This window comes from Amblyomma mixtum, chromosome 6, assembly GCF_055824585.1.
Source record: "Amblyomma mixtum isolate Tamu chromosome 6, ASM5582458v1, whole genome shotgun sequence".
NCBI classification, from domain to species: Eukaryota; Metazoa; Arthropoda; class Arachnida; order Ixodida; family Ixodidae; genus Amblyomma; species Amblyomma mixtum.
Window position 1 is genome coordinate 73,632,112 of NC_143017.1, and position 18,148 is coordinate 73,650,259.

General features: G+C 51.4%; 1 protein-coding gene across 1 annotated transcript in view; it reads left to right on the forward strand.

The window, feature by feature from the left end:
- The first annotated feature begins 10,593 nt into the window (after positions 1 to 10,593).
- Positions 10,594 to 18,148, forward strand: part of LOC149339385 (ubiquitin carboxyl-terminal hydrolase 25-like) — a 94,772-nt gene continuing 87,217 nt past the window's right edge. The window contains exon 1 of the mRNA XM_089548152.1: positions 10,594 to 10,710. Coding sequence (XP_089404278.1) covers positions 10,675 to 10,710 — 36 coding nt within the window. The 5' untranslated portion in view covers positions 10,594 to 10,674. The remainder of the gene's footprint in view (positions 10,711 to 18,148) is intronic.

An 18,148-nucleotide genomic window follows, 5' to 3' on the forward strand; every position in this document is an offset into this window, starting at 1 on the left:
ACTGAATTTAAAAAAAAAATGCAAAAACGCTTTATTTCACTGTATAGTAAAGAGAGCCTAAGGTGTTCGAGGGCCGTCATAGCCCAGCATGTCTTATAAACCATATTGGAGCACCATGCAAGGCCTGTCTATATCTAAGGTGCTATGGCTGGCGAAAAAGAACTAACGCCGAGTTCGCATCAGTTATCCGCGGTCACAGGTGTCTCGTATTTTGATGCAACGTCATCGAAGTGCGAGATTAATAATTATTGAATCGTCAAATGCAACAGCTATTCCTGGACTGCGAGGAGAGGGCTTCGGGTTAAGAGCGGCTGCCTGCGCACCGAAATCTAAACGCACGGGTACTTTTGCATTTATCCTCCATCAAAATGAGCTCACCGCTACCGGGAATGGAACATGCGGGTCTTGACTCGGCAGTATACAACTCCGTCTCCACTGAGTTGAGAAATGGTCAAGTGCGTAATACTTATTTGATTACCTATTGATTCGTCCATTTACTTGTCATACTGACTCGTATTGCACGGATTGCAATGTTGAGTCAAACTGAAGGAGAATCGCGTGAGGAAGTCGTCAGGACAACAGTTACGTAGGCCCCGCCAATATGAAAGGGAACAACCTCTGCCCAAAAAGACCAATATTTTGGTTATTTTTGCCTTAAATTTGAAAATGACTTTTGGACATTATAAGCCGAGAGGGAAATACTTGGAAAGCAGAAGAAAGCGTGTTCGCCGCACATAATTAGGCAGCAATCAATAATTGAATACTCAAACTTAGTTCAATTTCATATTGGAGAGACCTGTACATACGTCAAAAGCGAGAGTGAATTAGCGTAATTTCTTTTTGTAAAACTGCTTTTAAAAGTACTTCTGTAGCGCTTAAGGTAACAAATCTTACGTAGTGATATATTCGCACTGTAACCGACACATCTAGTTCAATTCCCATTATTAGATAGTCTTCCTCGCTTTGAAACCGCCCTTTTGAAACAACGTCGCTTTGAAACGCCAATGGTGCCACATAGGATAACTAAGAAAGTTATCTAACAGAGCTCTGCATCGAGCATTTTTCTCGTCCGCAGTTTTTTGCATACCGCTTTTCGTACACTAGTCCATTTGGCTTAGATATTCTGCATCAAACTGAAATTGATCCAGTCAAATTAAATTTAAATTCAACAAGTTCGTTGTAATATATCGTATGGGGCGCACTCCGAAGCAGTCACTCACATGGCGCCGTTATAGGCGAATTTCCTGCACATCTCGTCCGCCGCAGAAGACGGCATTCTGCAAGTTTAGTTTGGTTTAGTTTATTGGGGTTTAACGTCCCAAAGCGACTCAGGCTATGAGGGACGCCATAGTGAAGAGCTCCGGAAATTTCGACCACTCGGGGTTCTTTAACGTGCACTGACATCACACAGTACACGGGCCTCTAGAATTTCACCTCCATCGAAATTCAGCCGCCGCGGTCGGGATCGAACCCGCGTCTTTCGGGTCGGCAGCCGAGCGCCGTAACAACTGAGCCACCGCGGCGGGCCGCTCTGCAAGTTTACTTATTTCATTTAAAAAGACGACCGCATTACATAGGCTCCTAAAAGCATCGAAAGGAGTACGCTTCACGAAAGGGCTGCTCTTGAGAAGCGCCCGTGCGAAGCAAGACATGCACTTCAAAACTCAACAGATATCAAGGAGAAGGGACAAGAGCAGTAAAATGTGGAATAGGACGGTCTTAGCAGCAGCACCCCTTTGGCCATCCGTGCCGAGAATACGAATGGAGCAACACAGGAAAGAAGCAAACGAGCCTCCCAAGGGTCGATTACCTCTTTCCGGGCTCCGTTTCCGCCTACAAACATTTTCTTCGCTCTGTTTTTTTTTTCTTTTCTGGGAATTGCCTGGCCTGGCAAAGAAAGCGGCAAAAAATAAGGAAAAAAATAGAAGGAGAAAGAAACTTTACGACTCAAAGCGGTCCATTACCCTCTTCTGGAGCCACTTCCAGAGTACCGAAGCAGCCTTTCCCATACTGCGCTGTCGCGCCGGTACTCTCAGAGGGGCCTCCAAGTGGCCGCAGCAATGTCTAGCGAAGCATCGGATTCCATCCAGAGGCTCTGCAGAGAGAGTTTGGTTTTGCACGTCAAAAAAACGCTTGTGTAAGAGACGAGGACAGCAAAGGAAGAGAGGCGCCCACACACATCCGCGAATAGATTCGTTTTTTCTTTGAACAGCCATTCTTTTGAATGTTTGTGGTGCATGGCAGAGAATGGTTTCAGTTTCTCGGGTGACCCCCCCCCCCCCCCCCTTCTCGTTGAACGCGTACAGTGTCTGCCGGCTGTACCGTGTTCTCTTTGGTGTAAGCCGACTTCATTTTCCGAAACAAGGAGCTGCGATGAAATGGGCCGAATTTAAGCTTACGCATGAATGACTTTTCTTCTTTGCAGCTGCGGATGGGGTGTGAGCCGATATGGAGGTCAACGTAGACTCATGTAAATACTGCTACTGTCAGGTGGAGGAGCTCCGTATTCTGGGTCTTTTCATTCACCAGAGACTCAGACCGGACTCCACTATTGCGAAACTCAAGAGAGTAGGCGAACAGGTAGGGCGCATGATCCGCCGCGTTTCCAACAAGCGGGGTGGTCTGCGGGGCAGGGACGCGCTTCGGCTCGTCTATGCCTTCGTGACTAGCCGGATCCTCTACGCCGTGCCATATCTCCGCACTACTAAGCAAGACGAGGTGCGAATAGACGCCATCATCCGCAAGGCAACTAAGCGAGCCCTGGATCTCCCGGTGGCTACCTCTAATGCCAAACTCAAGGCATTGGGGGTGCTAAACTCCTACCAGGAGCTGCGGGAGGCCCACCTCGTGAACCAATACACGCGGCTCACGCAGACGGCTCCTGGGCGCCGCCTGCTAAACCGCTTACACATCCAACACGACTGCACTCCAGAGGAGGCGGAGCGTATCCCAGTACTATGGCGCCATATGCTCTGGGTCTCCCCGCTCCCCCGTAACATGGACACCGACATGCATGAAAACAGACGACAAGCGCGGTCTCGGGCTCTTGAGAGACAACACGGCTCCCGACCCGGTGTATATTATGTAGACGTATGTCATAAAGTGCGCGCATGCCTTATCTTTCTTTTTTCTTCTCCGACCAAAGTGGCCACGGCTGGCCACGGCGCCGGCCGTATGCGGGCATGTCGCGACGCAGCGGCGATGACTTTGCCTCCCCCCGCGTGGGCATTGACCCCTCGCGACGCTGGGGGGGTCGAGACTACGCCGCCCCCCTCCTCAGGATTATCGCCGGGAAGAGAGTGCTTTCACGAGGGGGGGACGGGAAGCGGCCGGTGAAGGCCCTAGCACCCGTCCCAACCTTGAGAAGTTAACATCCCTCCTCGTTAGGACCATACCTTTCCTTCGCGTCCCCTTCAGTTTCTTCATGCTTCTTCTCCCCCCTTCTCAACATCTGTATATCGTTGGTGCACGGGGCCGAGAGGATTCGTTTGCTTTTATTTGTTTTTTTTTTGTGGTTTGTCACGTGAACACGGTGGCGGGAAAATCACGACCGAGTTAGTTGGTTTTGAGATTTCGGTGCGTGCCGACGTGTGTAGGGTCAGCCAGGGCAGTGGTCGGCAAGCGAGCCTAGGCGGTGTCTGACGCGTAGAGCGCGGCGACGGCGGCCCCGAAAGACGCGTAACCCGGGGCCCAAGTTCGCCCGTATCCGCACCCCCCATCAGCACCGCGCGCTTCCGCAGCCCGACGCTCCCTGCGACCGGACCTTGCCACTACGCAGCTAAGTCACCGATTCTCACCACTCGCTCTGCTCTTTTCTTTGTTCTGTCGCTGTTCTCGTCCTATTCTTTTGTATATTACTTTAATCGTGTAACTTTGTTGTATAGTTCTCGCCCTGTTGTCTTCCTTCTTCTTGTTAATAGTTTGTGTTTGTGTTCTGATTTTGTGCTTGTTGTTCGCATCGCGCCTGTGCATTACCGCTATTTTGCTTGGCTTGTTTCGTAGCCGTTGTTCTTGTTCTTACCCGAGTAAAAGGGTTGCTGAGAAACTTGCCTATACGCCTCATCCCTCCGGTCCACGGCTAATCAGGCGTGGCCCCTATCGCCGGTCAGCAGTCTAACCTCATCTTCCGCACGCGGGGTGGAGAAATTTGTCGCTCCACCCCCTCCTAATTTACGGAGAGTGCAGTGGTGGGCAGGTTGGCCCGATTAATTATAACTTCGGCGCCAACCAAACATCAAGCCGCCCACCATATCGTGACAACGTAGCAGGGCCATCGCCCAGGGGATTTTACTCGGCCGCTGTCGTTCACCAGGAAATGCACGTTGATGGACTCTCATTTCGAGCCCCGAATTCAATGCGGGCCGAGGAAGTAGCGATAGCGCTTGCTGCCGCCCACGCCAATTCGAGAATAATCATCACGGACTCCCGAAAAGCATGTGAACATTACTTGGCAGGGGAGGTCTCCCCCTTAGCTGCTTGTATTCTACGACGGACTGCCACTGATCCAACACCCAAACGAATCATTTGGGCTCCTGGCCACCAGGGCTTACGAGGTAATGAGGCCGCTGACGCGGCTGCCCGAGCGCTTACTCACCGGGCTCCTCATCCCAGCTCTTCTGGCTCGGAGACTAACCAGCCGCTGCTGCGATTTAGGGAAATATTAACACATTATAGCGACAACCACCGCCTTTTCCCGGCCCCTGCAAAGGGGATGAGTAAGACGGAGGAGCGAACTTTAAGGCGCCTGCAGACAGGTACTCTACTCTGTCCTGCAATAATGAAACATTACGATCCTAACACGGATGGGCGATGCCCGCACTGTGGGGAGACCTGTGATATCTTCCACATGGTGTGGGCATGTACTCAAAATCCCCACCTTCCCCCTTCCCCTACCCCTTCCAGAGAGGCATGGGAGACTGCCCTCCTCAACTGCTCCTCGCTTGAGTCCCAAAGGGCTCTGGTGAAACGGGCGAGAGACGGGGCCTCGTCATGCGGTGTCCCGGACTAGGGACGCCGACCATGTAGCGGGGCCACTCTGTGGCTCCCAAACTCTTTTTCACAAAATAAAAGTTTCACCACCACCACCACCACCGTCATTAACGGCATGACTTTGGGAGCAGAAAGCCTCTACTTAACTTACGGTTATCGGGTGATTAGCTGAAAATTATCTGAGCAGTGATATCTCGACTTCTTCATGGATATGGCGCAAGAAGAGAATGTATACATAGGTTTATTTTACCGGTACTTACCTATGGGGAAGGAATGTTAAGACTAAAGAAAATGGTTGAACGTACATTGAAGGCAAGCAGAAAGCTGTGGAAAGAAAAACGTTAGGTGTACCGTTGAGACAGTACGAGAGGAAATGTAGAGGATACGGTGAAAGTCTGCTCTGGGATATATATGGAGCGCCGACCGCCACTCCGACTCCACCGTGGCAGCTGCCGGCGCATGCGCGTGACGTCACCTGTGACATCATCACCGCAGTAGCAGGCTCAGCAACACAAACGGAAGTGGCTTTCGCCTCATCGCACTTTAGTAAGAGCAAAGTGCCAACAGAATTTTTTTTTTCACATCCCATTTGGGTGAAAGCTGCTCAAAATTATGACAGTCGTTTGCATCCGCCTCGCATGCGAGAGGTGCGGGGTTCGATCCCCAGCGCCGCCGGGCACTCACCGGTGATACTATGGGTGCAAGCTTTCCCCTGTCTGGTGCTCGGCTTTTTCAGGGTGAAATTCTTGGGAAATGGGTCTCTGACCTCGCCTTAAGTAGAAGAAGAAACCTTGTGCCATGGCGCTCTTTGGCCACAGATGCCCTTGAGCCATAAAAATTCATGATGATCGTCATCATTATCATCAAAAAATTGGCAGAGGCTCAGCTTGGTTAAGCCCGGAAATTGCGAAAGCAACTTCAGTTCCAACGTTCGCTACTGCTAAGACTACTCCTGGCTTCTGGATCACTGTCCACGACACTGGGCGAATCGGTAACATCCGTCCCATCTTCCACTGAAGAGCTTGCACGTTCTCGCCGAGCTGCATACTGGGCACGTCGCTGGGAGTGTCTTCTTTCACGCTCTTCCTCCGTCTCTGTAGCTCGCTGTCGTTTCCTCCGTTCGTTACGACGAGCTGCCTTAGCGCTAGGCGGCATCGTCGCGAAGCAGATGTTAAGCCGCCGGTGGTTGGCACCGCCACTGCTCGCTGACGGCGCGAGATGGTCGCTCAGCTCTTCGGCGTGACGTCACAACACCTGTTGCGCTCCTAGCGGAGAGCGCGGAAGTTAGACGCCGGTGGTGGCCACCGCCGCTTCTTTCGACGGCGCGAGATGGTCGCTCAGCTATTCGGCGTTTCCTCACGCATGACGTCACACAGGGTTCAGCTAAAGGTCAATGGTGGTCACCGCCGCGGCACGGCAAAGGCGTGAAAGTGCAAGTAGTATTACTTTTGCAATAAAAATTGTCTGTAAACAGTTTCAGCCAATGAGACATGTAGTTGCATGGTTCCGGTATTCACCCGCCGCAATGGCTCAGTGGCTAGACCGCTCTACCCGGGCAGCCGGTCGGGGCAGCCGCGTTTCGATGGAGGCGAAACGAAGCCCTCCCCTACGGCACCTATCGGCGCCTGGCACGAGCGGAAGTCCTAGCCCGACATTATGGCCACAAAACAGGGGTATACCACGTGGGCGCCTCCGGCCCCTCACCACAAGTGGTGGTATACACGACCGTGATAGTTCACAACAGCAACACAGGCGTTCATTGGCGGGCGTTGACAATGTTCTAGACTCCAATGATTTTGAGGAAAGGAAGGCGCTGGCTCCCTGGGTCAGTGGACGCCTCAATCGCGCCTTGAGGTACTGCTATGTGGCAGTTCCTCTTTCTTACTTTCACTCCCTCATTTATGAGGGAAAACAAAGCAGGAAAACAGGAGGAAAACAAAACAAGTGGAACGCCGGCGTTGGTGGTGACAGCGTTCTAGATTCCGATGATTTTGAGGAAAGGAAGGGGGCATAACTGGCTCCCTGGACGCCTCAATCGCCCTTTGAGGTACGAGACGGTTCCTCTTTCTTACTTTCTTTCACTCCCTCATTTATCCCGCCCTTACGGCGCGGTTCGGGTGTCCACCAAGATGTGGCAGTTACTGCGGAATTTCCTTTCCTCAAAAACTAAACAAAAGAAGTGGGCCGCCGGCGTTCACTGGGTTCATTTTTGTTGGCGTTGACAACGTTGTAGTCTCCGGCGATTTTTGATTGGTTTGGTTTATGGGGTCTAACGTCCCAAAGCGATTCAGGCTATGAGGGACGCCGTAGTGAAGGGCTCCGGAAATTTCAACCACCTGGGGTTCTTTAACGTGCATTGTCATCGCACAGTGCACGGGCGTCTAGAATTTCGCCTTCATCGAAATTCAGCCGCCGCGGCCGGGATCGAACCCGCGTTTTTCGGGTCAGCAGCCGAGCGCCGTAACCGCTGAGCCACCGCGGCGGGGCACAGTTACTGCCTTATTTCCTTTCCTCAAAGAGAATTTTTATTTTCTTCACCGGCTCCTTTTCGTCTTTCTTCTTTCACTCCCACTCCCTCCCTTCTTGTACGGTGCGGTTCAGGTGTCCACCGCGACGGTTGCTACGTCAGAGGTCATTCTAAAGGTCAAACGTGGCTACTGGCCGCCGCTATGCGAAAGGCCGTTAGTGAGCGTAGAATTGCTTTAGCAATAAAAAAATCTCTGCCTCTCCCGTAAACGAGAGTAGAGTAAGCATGAAATGTTTACGGGCCTAATGTCATCTCGGTGGACACCCGAACCGCACCGTACACGAAGGGAGGAACGCCACCACCCGTTCAGCGCAATGTCTTGCCATTTGAACGCAAGGTTTTTTGAGGAAAGGAAATGGCGCAGTAATTCTCTGCCATCTCGGTGGACACCCGAACCGCACCGTAAAGGAAGGGAGGAACGCCACCACCCGTTCGGCGCGATGCCTTGCCCTTTGAACGCAGCGCTTCTCCCCGGGATCACGTATGACAACGAAGTGTAACGTGGCATTTATGTGCTTTTTGCGCGTTATTAGAAATCGGAAATTATAATTCCGTGCATTATCAAACGCACAGCGACTGATATCTTGATAAACATTGAGAAGACACTGGCAGCAGTTATTTTTTGTGACTCCTTTGGAGTCCAACCGGCGCTTGCATGCCGGTCGCGTAGGAGGGCTTACAGAGTCTCGTTAAATCTCGTTAAGTCTCGTACGGTGCCCGGATGTTCTCGTTTCAGAGCCCGGATGACTGGAATTCAGTGCCCGGATGACTGGATTTCATTGCCCGGATGACTGGATTTCAGTGCCCGGATGACTGGATTTCAGTGCCCGGATGATGGCTCTCGGTCTCGGCGTGACGTCACCACACTGCCGACAACGGGGGCTAAAAGCATTTCATGCTTAAAAAAAAATTCTCTGCCTCTCCCGTAACCGAGAGTAGAGTAAGCATGAAATGTTTATGGGCGTAATGTCATCTCGGTGGACACCCGAACCGCACCGTACAGGAAGGGAGGAACGCCACCACCAGTTCAGCGCGATGCCTTGCCATTTGAACGCAAGGTTTTTTGAGGAAAGGAAATGGCGCAGTAATTCTCTGCCATCTCGGTGGACACCCGAACCGCACCGTAATGGAAGGGAGGAACGCCACCACCCGTTCGGCGCGATGCCTTGCCCTTTGAACGCAGCGCTTCTCCCCCGGATCACGTATGACAACGAAATGTAACGTGGCATTTATGTGCTTTTTGCACGCCTTATTAGAAATCGGAAATTATAATTCCGTGCATTATCAAACCCACAGCTCCACTGATATCTTGATAAACATTGAGAAGGCACTGGCAGCAGTTATTTTTTGTCTCGTTTGGAGACCAACCGGTGCTTGCATGCCGGTCGCGTAGGAGGGCTTAGAGAGTCTCGTTAAGTCTCGTACGGTGCCCGGATGTTCTCGTTTCAGAGCCCGGATGACTGGAATTCAGTGCCCGGATGAGTGGATTTCAGTGCCCGGATGACGGGAATTCAGTGCCCGGATGAGTGGATTTCAGTGCCCGGATGAGTGGATTTCAGTGCCCGGATGATGGCTCTAGGTCTCGGCGTGACGTCACCACACTGCCGACAACGGGGGCTAAAAGCATTTCATGCTTAAAACACCGAGAGTAGGCACTCCGTAGGCAGTGAGCTTACGTACGCAGCACCTCTGCGGGCGACGAATAAGCATGCGCAGAACGGTACGTGTTTGGCCGCACTTTGCGGCTTACGCACGGTACAAACCATATATCGTGCGCGCTGCTGAGGGCGCCGCGCTTATCGCCCCCATCATGCCCGCATCGGAACAAATACATACAGTGGCTAGACGTGTAGGTTTTCTGACCTGCAAGGCACAAAGCATAGTACCGCGCGCTCCGCTCCATGACAACAAAAATGGCGCTAGTGTCCTCCGGCCGGATACCGGATATGGGTCGTCTGCTACTCGCCACCGCTGCGTCACGAAGCGCTTACCCCGCCCGGCTCACCTATATAATCATCATAAAATACATGTCGCCGCTGCTTTCTTCGGCGCGATCGCTCGCTCTAAATCGTGGAGTTCGCTTTTATTTCGCACACTCTCGCCCATACGTAGAGGCATGGGTGACAATTAACGCCAGTTTTTCAGATAACTTGGCAATTTTCAAGTCCTTAGGCCTAATTATATGCAGCATATCCTCTAGCTTTTAGAAAGCTGCAACATTTTTTTCCTGTTTGCGCATTTTTTTCTTCGCAGAACGAAAAAGGGCTCGCAGGGCACCCACCCATGGCATCAATATTTACGGATAAAAATTTCTTCGCCCCAGTGTTTATGTGCTTTGATTTCCTGTCACCAGATGGCTGTAACAAAGGGTATGACTTCAACGAGGTCCTTTCTTGCCCTCTATCTATTATCAAAAATGTACCCGGATGACTATGTCCCCGAGTGCAGGTTCTGTGGCGAAACAGCCACGTATGACCACATACTATGGCAATGTAAAGAAGAACCTCCACCGGAGGATCTAGTACGAATTCCTTCTGTTGAGCGATTGGAGGCCGTGCTGGTCAGCTCGGATCCGGGCATTCAAGCCTTGGCCACCGAGTGGGCCACTCAGGTCGCCGCCAGCCATGGTTTGGTGGCCATCTAGCGCGGACCGTCTGCATCTGCATTTTTGACGGAATAAATGTTTTCCAATCCAAAAAAGTATCTGTATACTTGAGAGACGCTACGGCTCGGTAGACGCTATAGCTCGGCAAACTAAAGGTGTTCATGCCGTTCGAAGCGTTCGACGCCGTTAGCGGTGCGCCCGCAAGCTTACTGCGTACGCCCAACTAAACGCGTCTGGTGATACAGCGGCTTTCCTTTCCAGCGTAGTTGGCGTCACGAGCGAGAGACGCAGGCCTGGACGCTGACTACGTTACTGCGGAGTCCCTAAAATTAAAAAAAAAAATTATAGCACATCCTAAAACAAGAAGTAAACAAAAAATACTAGCGCAGTTGAAAGCTGCACGATTGGCTGAGAAACCGGGGATATCGCACGTGTTTTCGTGCTGCGGCGCCCGTGCACTCGCGCCATCTGTATTGAGCGCTACCAAAAGGAGTCTCTCGAAGACAAAGCTAATCGAGAGTGCGAGCCATAGGCTACTAAATCGTAGTGCAAAATGGCACGCGTGCGACTTACAGCGTCGAGAGGAAAGGTGAGTTTTCCTATTTTCACATTCTATATCCGCCTCAACCCACATCATTTAAGCAGCGGTTTTGTGGAAAGTTTCGAGGGATGATTATGAGAAAGGCTTAGGCAAGGATGGCGCGAACAATGCGTAAAGCTTACTCGAATCTTACTGACCTACGCCACAGTGTCTCACTGGTTATGCATTCGGCTGCTGAGAACGAGTTCGCTATAGTTCGATCCCGGCCGCGGCGGCAACATTTTGACGAAAATGCAAAGGCGGCCGCGCGTACTGAGATTTTAATGCCCGTTAAAGAACTGCTTGTGGTTGAATGGTTATACCCGTGCTACACGTTCACGTTCGAGAGAGAGAGAGAGAGAGAGAGAGAAACTTTAATTCAACAGGAATTCGGGGCATGCCCCAGGGTCCCCGCACGACCCCACTGCACTCAAGTGTTTATGTTCCTAAGGTCCATAACACTGGCAGCACGGCCGGTGGCGATGGTCTGCACGGCCGGGTCCTCCGAGCGCAGCAGGGTCTCCCAGTCCTCCCAGGTCTTGAGGTTCTCTAGGTCCCGCGGGGGAGGGTCCGTCGGGCAGAGGGAAAGAATGTGGAGGGAAGAAGCGAAAGGTTCTTGGCATAGGGCGCAAGCAGGAGTGGGGAAGGAGGGATGATAGTGGGTTAGGGTAAGGGGCGAGGGGAGAGTTTGTGTCTGTAATCTGCGCCATGCAGAGTGTTGCGTGTCTGTTATCTAGGGAGGGGTGGGGCGGGGGGTAGAGCTGGCGTGGGGCTCTGTATGCCTGGGTCAGCTCACTGAATGAGTGCATGCGCTCCTTCGTGAATCCCCGATCCGAGGCCACCTGAGCCCGGTTTAAAGAACCTCGGGCTAAAAGGTTGGCGGCCTCGTTTCCGGGATTCCCGGAGTGCGCAGGCACCCATATCAGCTCCACTTGACAGGGGCAGGGACATGAACTCGGCCTCGAGCAAAATTTAGAATCGCAGTTTCAGAATCACTTAAAATGTACCGGGCTTCCGTGCGGGTGATAGCAAGTGCAATGGCGGCTTCCTCTGCAGCCTCTGGGGACGTGTTTGGAGGGAGAGGTAGTGTGAGGAGGGTGGATGAAGAGGAGTCCACCGCAGCTGCTGTCGCTTCATCACCCGTGCAGGCAGCGTCCACCCATACGGCGTCCGGCTCGGGGCCGTATGCTCGATGGAGTGCCTTCGCACGGGCTCTGCGGCGCTGCTCATGGTGGGACGGGTGCATATTCCTCGGGAGTGGCCTGATGGGAAGCTCCCGGTGAAGGGGTCGTGGGATGGCGAGGAGGGTTGGGTCGTTGGCCGGTATTCTGATTCCCAGGGAGTCCAGGATATACCTACCTGTGGAAGTTTTTGTGAGCCTGATGTATTGGGCCTGTCGGTGGGCGTTCGAATGACATCTGAGTCGAATGGCAGTCCAAACTTGGAATGCTTTCACTCCCTCTTTTATCCCTTCCCCTACGGCTTGGTTCAGGTGTCCACCGAGTTATGTGAGACAGTTATTGCGTCATTTCCTTTCCTCAAAACCAATTTTTAATTCGGACTCTGCGGACTCCCGCGGTGGTACACGACCATTTCCAAGCGCATTCGAAAGCTTCAACATTCACTCACCGTATTGCAATGGCGCTGCTGCCATTGCAATGTTGCTTGTTTTCAGTGTTTACAACGGCGCGACGGTGACGTCGGTGGTTACAGCGGTCACACTAGACCGACAACGACACTAGCACGATCAGAAGCCGCATATCATTGTAGTGTGGCATGTATTTCAAGCTAACGACACCCATAAATCAGGTCGGCGGACGGTCACCCTCTATGTCTTCGGCAGATAGGCGGCAGAGCGAAAACTTCACGCTGATGAGGTGACGGCGTGAATATATCTGCGCTTGTCTCTACCTTATCCACATTAAAAATAAGCAAACTTAGGGGCTACATTTCACATGCGCACACTTCAACACTCGAGCACCAGCAATAAACGCTTATCAAATTTTGAAATTTTAATCGACGAGGGCCCCGTATTGCGACGAGTAGGCTTAGCAAGTCCGCAGGGCTCGTGTGTACATTTCGGCGATTGTGGAAAGCGAATGAACGAGTCTTAGCGAATGCAAATAGTCAACGAGTGTAGTTTTGGCGATTTCTAGATAACATACTTCTGGATAGAGTGATTTAAGGTCAAGTACTGGTCACATTGGAGAAAGAAGGGACGATTAGAAAGAAGCATCGGTTATTCGCGATGTCAGCAAACCGGCTATAAAGTGTTTACCAGGCGGTTGATCGCGTCAGCGCTCCTACGTATTAGTCGCTCTGCGTAAACAAGCACAGGTACAACCGAAACAAAAAGGAAGAGATTATTCTGTGTAAGTAAAGCGCAGATTCCATTTTATGTCACGCAAACGAGCAGTAGCTGACTGTACACAACCATGTAAACAAGAGTACTGGAGTGCAGCCGTCCTCATCGGCGCACTCCTAGGGAAATATCGCGCTCAAGCGGTAAATGCTCAGCGGTGTACTGTTATCTCCAAGCACTCATTTAGCGTTAACACTAGCTATTTTCTAAACAAGCAGCTGAAAAAAGCGAGCAGCGGATTTCGGAATCAGCAGCCACAAGCAGCCGCGCGGCACGGCTGTGGGCGGGGCGAAGCGACGGCTATTGGTCTGTGAGGGCTGTGTTCACGTTTGGAAGGCATTCCAAAATCTGGAATGTCTCCGCGGTGCTCCGTCAACTCGATTGACATCTGAACAGAATGCTGTTGAAAAATTCTTGTAGCAGCGGAAGTTCGGCAGTCCAGTTGAATGATATTCGGTTGGAATTCATTCGTACCGGCCGTGTAGCACGGGTATTACATTTCCACCAAAAACCGGGTGCTTGCGTGAAAGGGACAAACGACAACAGATGACAAGCTGTGGCGCAGTGTGTGCGGCAGGTTGTGCTCCCATAAGTGCGAGGCCGGGCGGCTGCTAAGCTTTCGGGGTTGACTGCACGAATGGACGACCAACGCCGGTCAAGTGGACGGGATGGTCGCTGACACTGGTACCTTGCACGGTCGGTCAGAAGCTGGCACCGGAACGTGCCCTGATGTTCGTGACGCAAGTGCGAACATGGAACTTGGCGTGCTGCAAATACAGGCACTGTCGTAAAGATCATTTGCGGGAAGGGTACAGTAGCCTGCCATTTTCTGCAGCGACAGCTGTTACTGCCACTCTCGAGATGTGGCGTAGGGTGTTGTCCACAGAGAGGAGGTGAAAGGTGGAGAGGAGGAGGAGTGGAAGCAAGTGGCGAGGAGCATTGAAGCGAGTGTGATGTGTGGCGAGAGGGAGCAACGTTGTTGCGGCGTACGAGGGGGTGCAAACCGGTAGCGGGCGAACGTCACATGTGGTCACGAGTGGCTTAGTCTTCAGTCCGTCGTACGATGTGATGCCGTAAACGCGCTAGAAAGGGGAGATGGGGAGTTAGTTGCAGGGTGTGAAATCTCCATTACAAAAAAAAAATCGCTGGATTTTTTTCTTGTAATGCGAATTTCAGTGGCAGCCAGGATGATGCGAAATGCTGATGCCAGCCATGGTAGCACTGAAACGTTATATCAATGTATTTTTTTATCAAACATTAACACATAGTTGTTAACTTTTTCTAGTGCTTTTGGAACGTTACAATTTGGGAAAGACATTCTCTTAAGCTTGAATAAATATTCAGGCAACATGCATACAAATTTCGCTAAAATGCTAAAGTAACCCTGCCAGACCAGATATAGTTGTATATCAATTGTGAGAGTAGTCAACTTCAACACTCTGCAAGGTGCAATGAGGGCGACACTTCAGCACTAGAATACAGCCCAACTCATACCTTAACTTTATAACAGACACCATTCACCGGAGAAGCGCGTCCCATAAGTATTATAATGGCTATTGGATAATACGCAAAGTTTTGCAATGAAATTTTGGCGCCTTGCATGCACGTTTTGGCAGGCATCATCGTACATGTATGTAACTGCAAATTTTTGCTAGCTGCATAACGTCATTGCTGTACGAGAAGTGGAAAAGGTATGATACGTATCGTTCGACATATATTGGTTATGTTGTTTTATAGCTATAATTTGAATACTATAATAACATTATTGTTGTATGTATAGGTTTAGTTCGAACGTTAAACAGTTGTTACACCACATACATCATTATTTGATAATTCCTAACATTAACATAACGTTCCAATGTAACATTCTACGCTACTGCAGCTTACTCGATAACTTTATAAATATATTCTACTGTTCGGTGAATTAGAGGGTTTAGTAACTCGGTAGGGGCTGTGGGCTGTCGGCTTTACGAATCTACGCTCGCACTATAGCTCCACGGGTGAGCGGTAGTCTTTGCTGAGAGTGTTGGAAAAGCAGGCGCTGTGACCAGTCATGGTTGTGTGAGGTAGGTTTCTATCGGTCAAGAGAGAGAGAAAGAGAGAGAGATATGTCTAAGCGTGCGTGATGCAACCATGCTTGATGCACGGTCGCTCTCCCCTTCGCCCGTTTTTCCTCGCCGAGCGGACATCGACACCGACGGCGATGCGGGACCGTGATTTTCCGAACGTGCATATGCGGCTATCGTTGCAAGAAATAGCGCCTCTCTCGACACCCGACGGCCGGTCGCGCTTTTCCTGTCGTCCTCTTCCGCACTGGCACGTGCCTTATGCCTAGCTGCGTAGCGGTCCCTCTCTCAGGTGAAATGAAAAAGCCGGTGATAACAGATGGTGCTGCTGCGCAAAACACTAAAACGTGCTCGAGATCGGAAAAGAGAGCAAGGAGCCCGTCAAGATCCGAACTTCGTGCATGCTGGGCCTAGGTGTCCATGCCAAGACCCTAAGGACAGTGCGTGACGCCAAAGATGAGGCAAAGTAAAGGCCCCATAGCGCGTGATCCATACGCAGAAGCAAGTAGGCGGTGCAGGCAAGTGAAAGCGCGAGGAGCCACGAAGGCGTTCCGCAAGCAATTCGGGGATAATTATCCTGTTTACACTGCAGGTTTGCAGTGAAAATGTTTCCAATCGCCGTTGTGATGCATGCAATGCAACTGCGCTCACAAAGAAGTTTGACCTTGAAAAACTTTAATGCAGCGAAGGAATTCGGGGCACGCAGGCCCCTGGGTCCCCGCATCCGCTGCGCTCAAGCGTTTATGTTCCTACGTTTCATAATACTAGCGGCCCGGCCGGTAGCGGTGGTCTACATGGTCAGGTCCTCTGAGCGCAGCCAGGTCTTCGGTCTTGGGGTACTCTAGGCCCCCCAGGGTTGTATCCGCCGGGCGGAGAGAGATGTGGAGGGGAGAGGCGAAGGGTTCTGGGCATAGGGTGCAGGCAGCGATGGGGAAGGAAGAATGAAAGCGGGATAGGGTAGCGGGTGACGGGTGACGGGAGTGTCTGTAGTCTGCGCCACAGTGTTGGATGTTTGTTATCTAGGGAGCGGTAAAGTGGGGGTAGGGTCATAGAGCTGGCGCGAGGCTCTGTAAGCCTGCGTCAGTTCGCTGAATGAGTGCCTGCGCTCCGTCGTGAATCCCTGGTCAGAGGCCGCCTCAGCCCGGTGTAAAGAACTTCGGGCGAAAGCGCTGGCGGCCTCGTTTCCGGGATTCCCGGAGTGAGCAGGCGCCCATATCAGTTCCACTTGGCGGGATGGGGATCGGGCGAGCCCAGTACGGCAAAAGCAAGGACATGGACTCGGCCTCGAGCAAAATTTAGAAATGCAGTTTTAGAATCTTATAAAATGTACCTGGCTTGCGTGCGGGTGATGGCAATTGCAATAGCAGCTTCCTCTGCAGCCTCTGGGGAGGTGTGTGTGCGCGTGGGTGTGTGCGTAATGCCAAAATGAGTCAGCGCGTGGTTGAGTCTGTGTGCAAAAACTAATATACGCCAAGAATATTTGGAAAACAATGCAATAGCATTTATCACGACAATTACAAAAAATGCTAAGCACAGAATAGACTCGGGACAAGGAATGTTTGTAGGTCGCTTAGTTACATTGCATTGGTTTTTATAGCTAAATTTCACTGCTTCTTATCTCCCGTCATTTCGTGCGGCTTGCTGCTTGCTCTTCTCATGGCGCTTTCACGCGCATAAATGGAAGATGATGAAGACCACGTTTTCAATCCACAGTTCGAGAGCCTGATAGTTCGAACAGGCAGGATGTTAAGATTTTTGCCAAATGATTGTTCGTCTGAGGGAAGTGTAAAAATCGACCGACTTCAAACCGGACGAGACGGTCCGATAAGGCCGTGACTCAGAGGCTGACGGATATCCGGCTTGGTATACAGACTATGGCCTCTTTGAGAGCGGGAGGCAGATGCCTCGCTTGGTGGCGGGTTCTGGCCTTGTTCCGCAGCGTGCAACTTGTAGTTTGTGTGTTAGACTCTTTAATAGTCGGAGGCTGACGGGGATCCCGCTTGGTGTGGACTCCGGCCTGATTGAGAGTTTGACAGCTTTTACTGGGAGTGCCTGCCGGCCACTTTGCAATATAACTCAAAATAAACTGGCACAGTGGAAGAAAGCGTTGTCCTGTCCGCCTGTCGAAACGTGTCGCCGGGTCACCGTACAAGCGGGAACATCTATGAAGAACAGCAACATTCTTGTATCAACTCACCTCGCTACTTGTTACGGGGCATTTTTTTTTTTCGAACAAGAGCTGCTTCCTGTAACACCGATGCGAGCTTTGTAGCCGCAGCACACATAACTCCCATTCAAGAGACCGAATGGTGAGAAGTGCTGCATAGCCGGCGGCGGCGCCACAGTAGCGCAAACCCCAGCAAACCAAAAACCTCTCAGAGACGTCTAGCTAGACGTCTAGCTAGACGTCTCTGAGAGGTTTTTGGTTTGCTGGGACATGATCACAACGCGAGACGTTCCATCCGCTCCGCGATGGGCCCAACTCGCGACAGCCCGGTCCAGTCATCAACTTCCATCTTAAGCGTGTCAGTTCGGGAAGATATGGGCGAATTGATTATCACGACGTTGCAATGACTACTGCCGCGCGCGCGTTGGCACACATTTCTCCATCAAAGCGCACTTCGCTCTATGTCGCACAGTCCGCTCGCTGCGGGTTATTCCTGAGTCCATTCCTTCCATATAATTAAGTGCACGAAAGAAAAAAACGCACGCACCCGCACCCACTGTTTTGCTTGAACGTCTCGAACGGCAGCTGTATCACTGATGCAGTTCCGTTGCAACTTGAGACCGCAGTGCTTGAAACCTCGAATGCTCGAATGCGGAATATGCGCGCTCCGCAGAGATGTGCGCTCCTCCGCTTTCAAAACTGAACGCTCCGCTCATTCATAGCGCATTAAGTCCAAATAAGAGAAGCCCCTAGAACAAAAGAAAGCAACAAAATAAGAGGCCGTTTGCTTACACAAAGCAAAGACGATCACATAAGCAACGGATAATCGCATTACTTTTATCTTGTCAGACG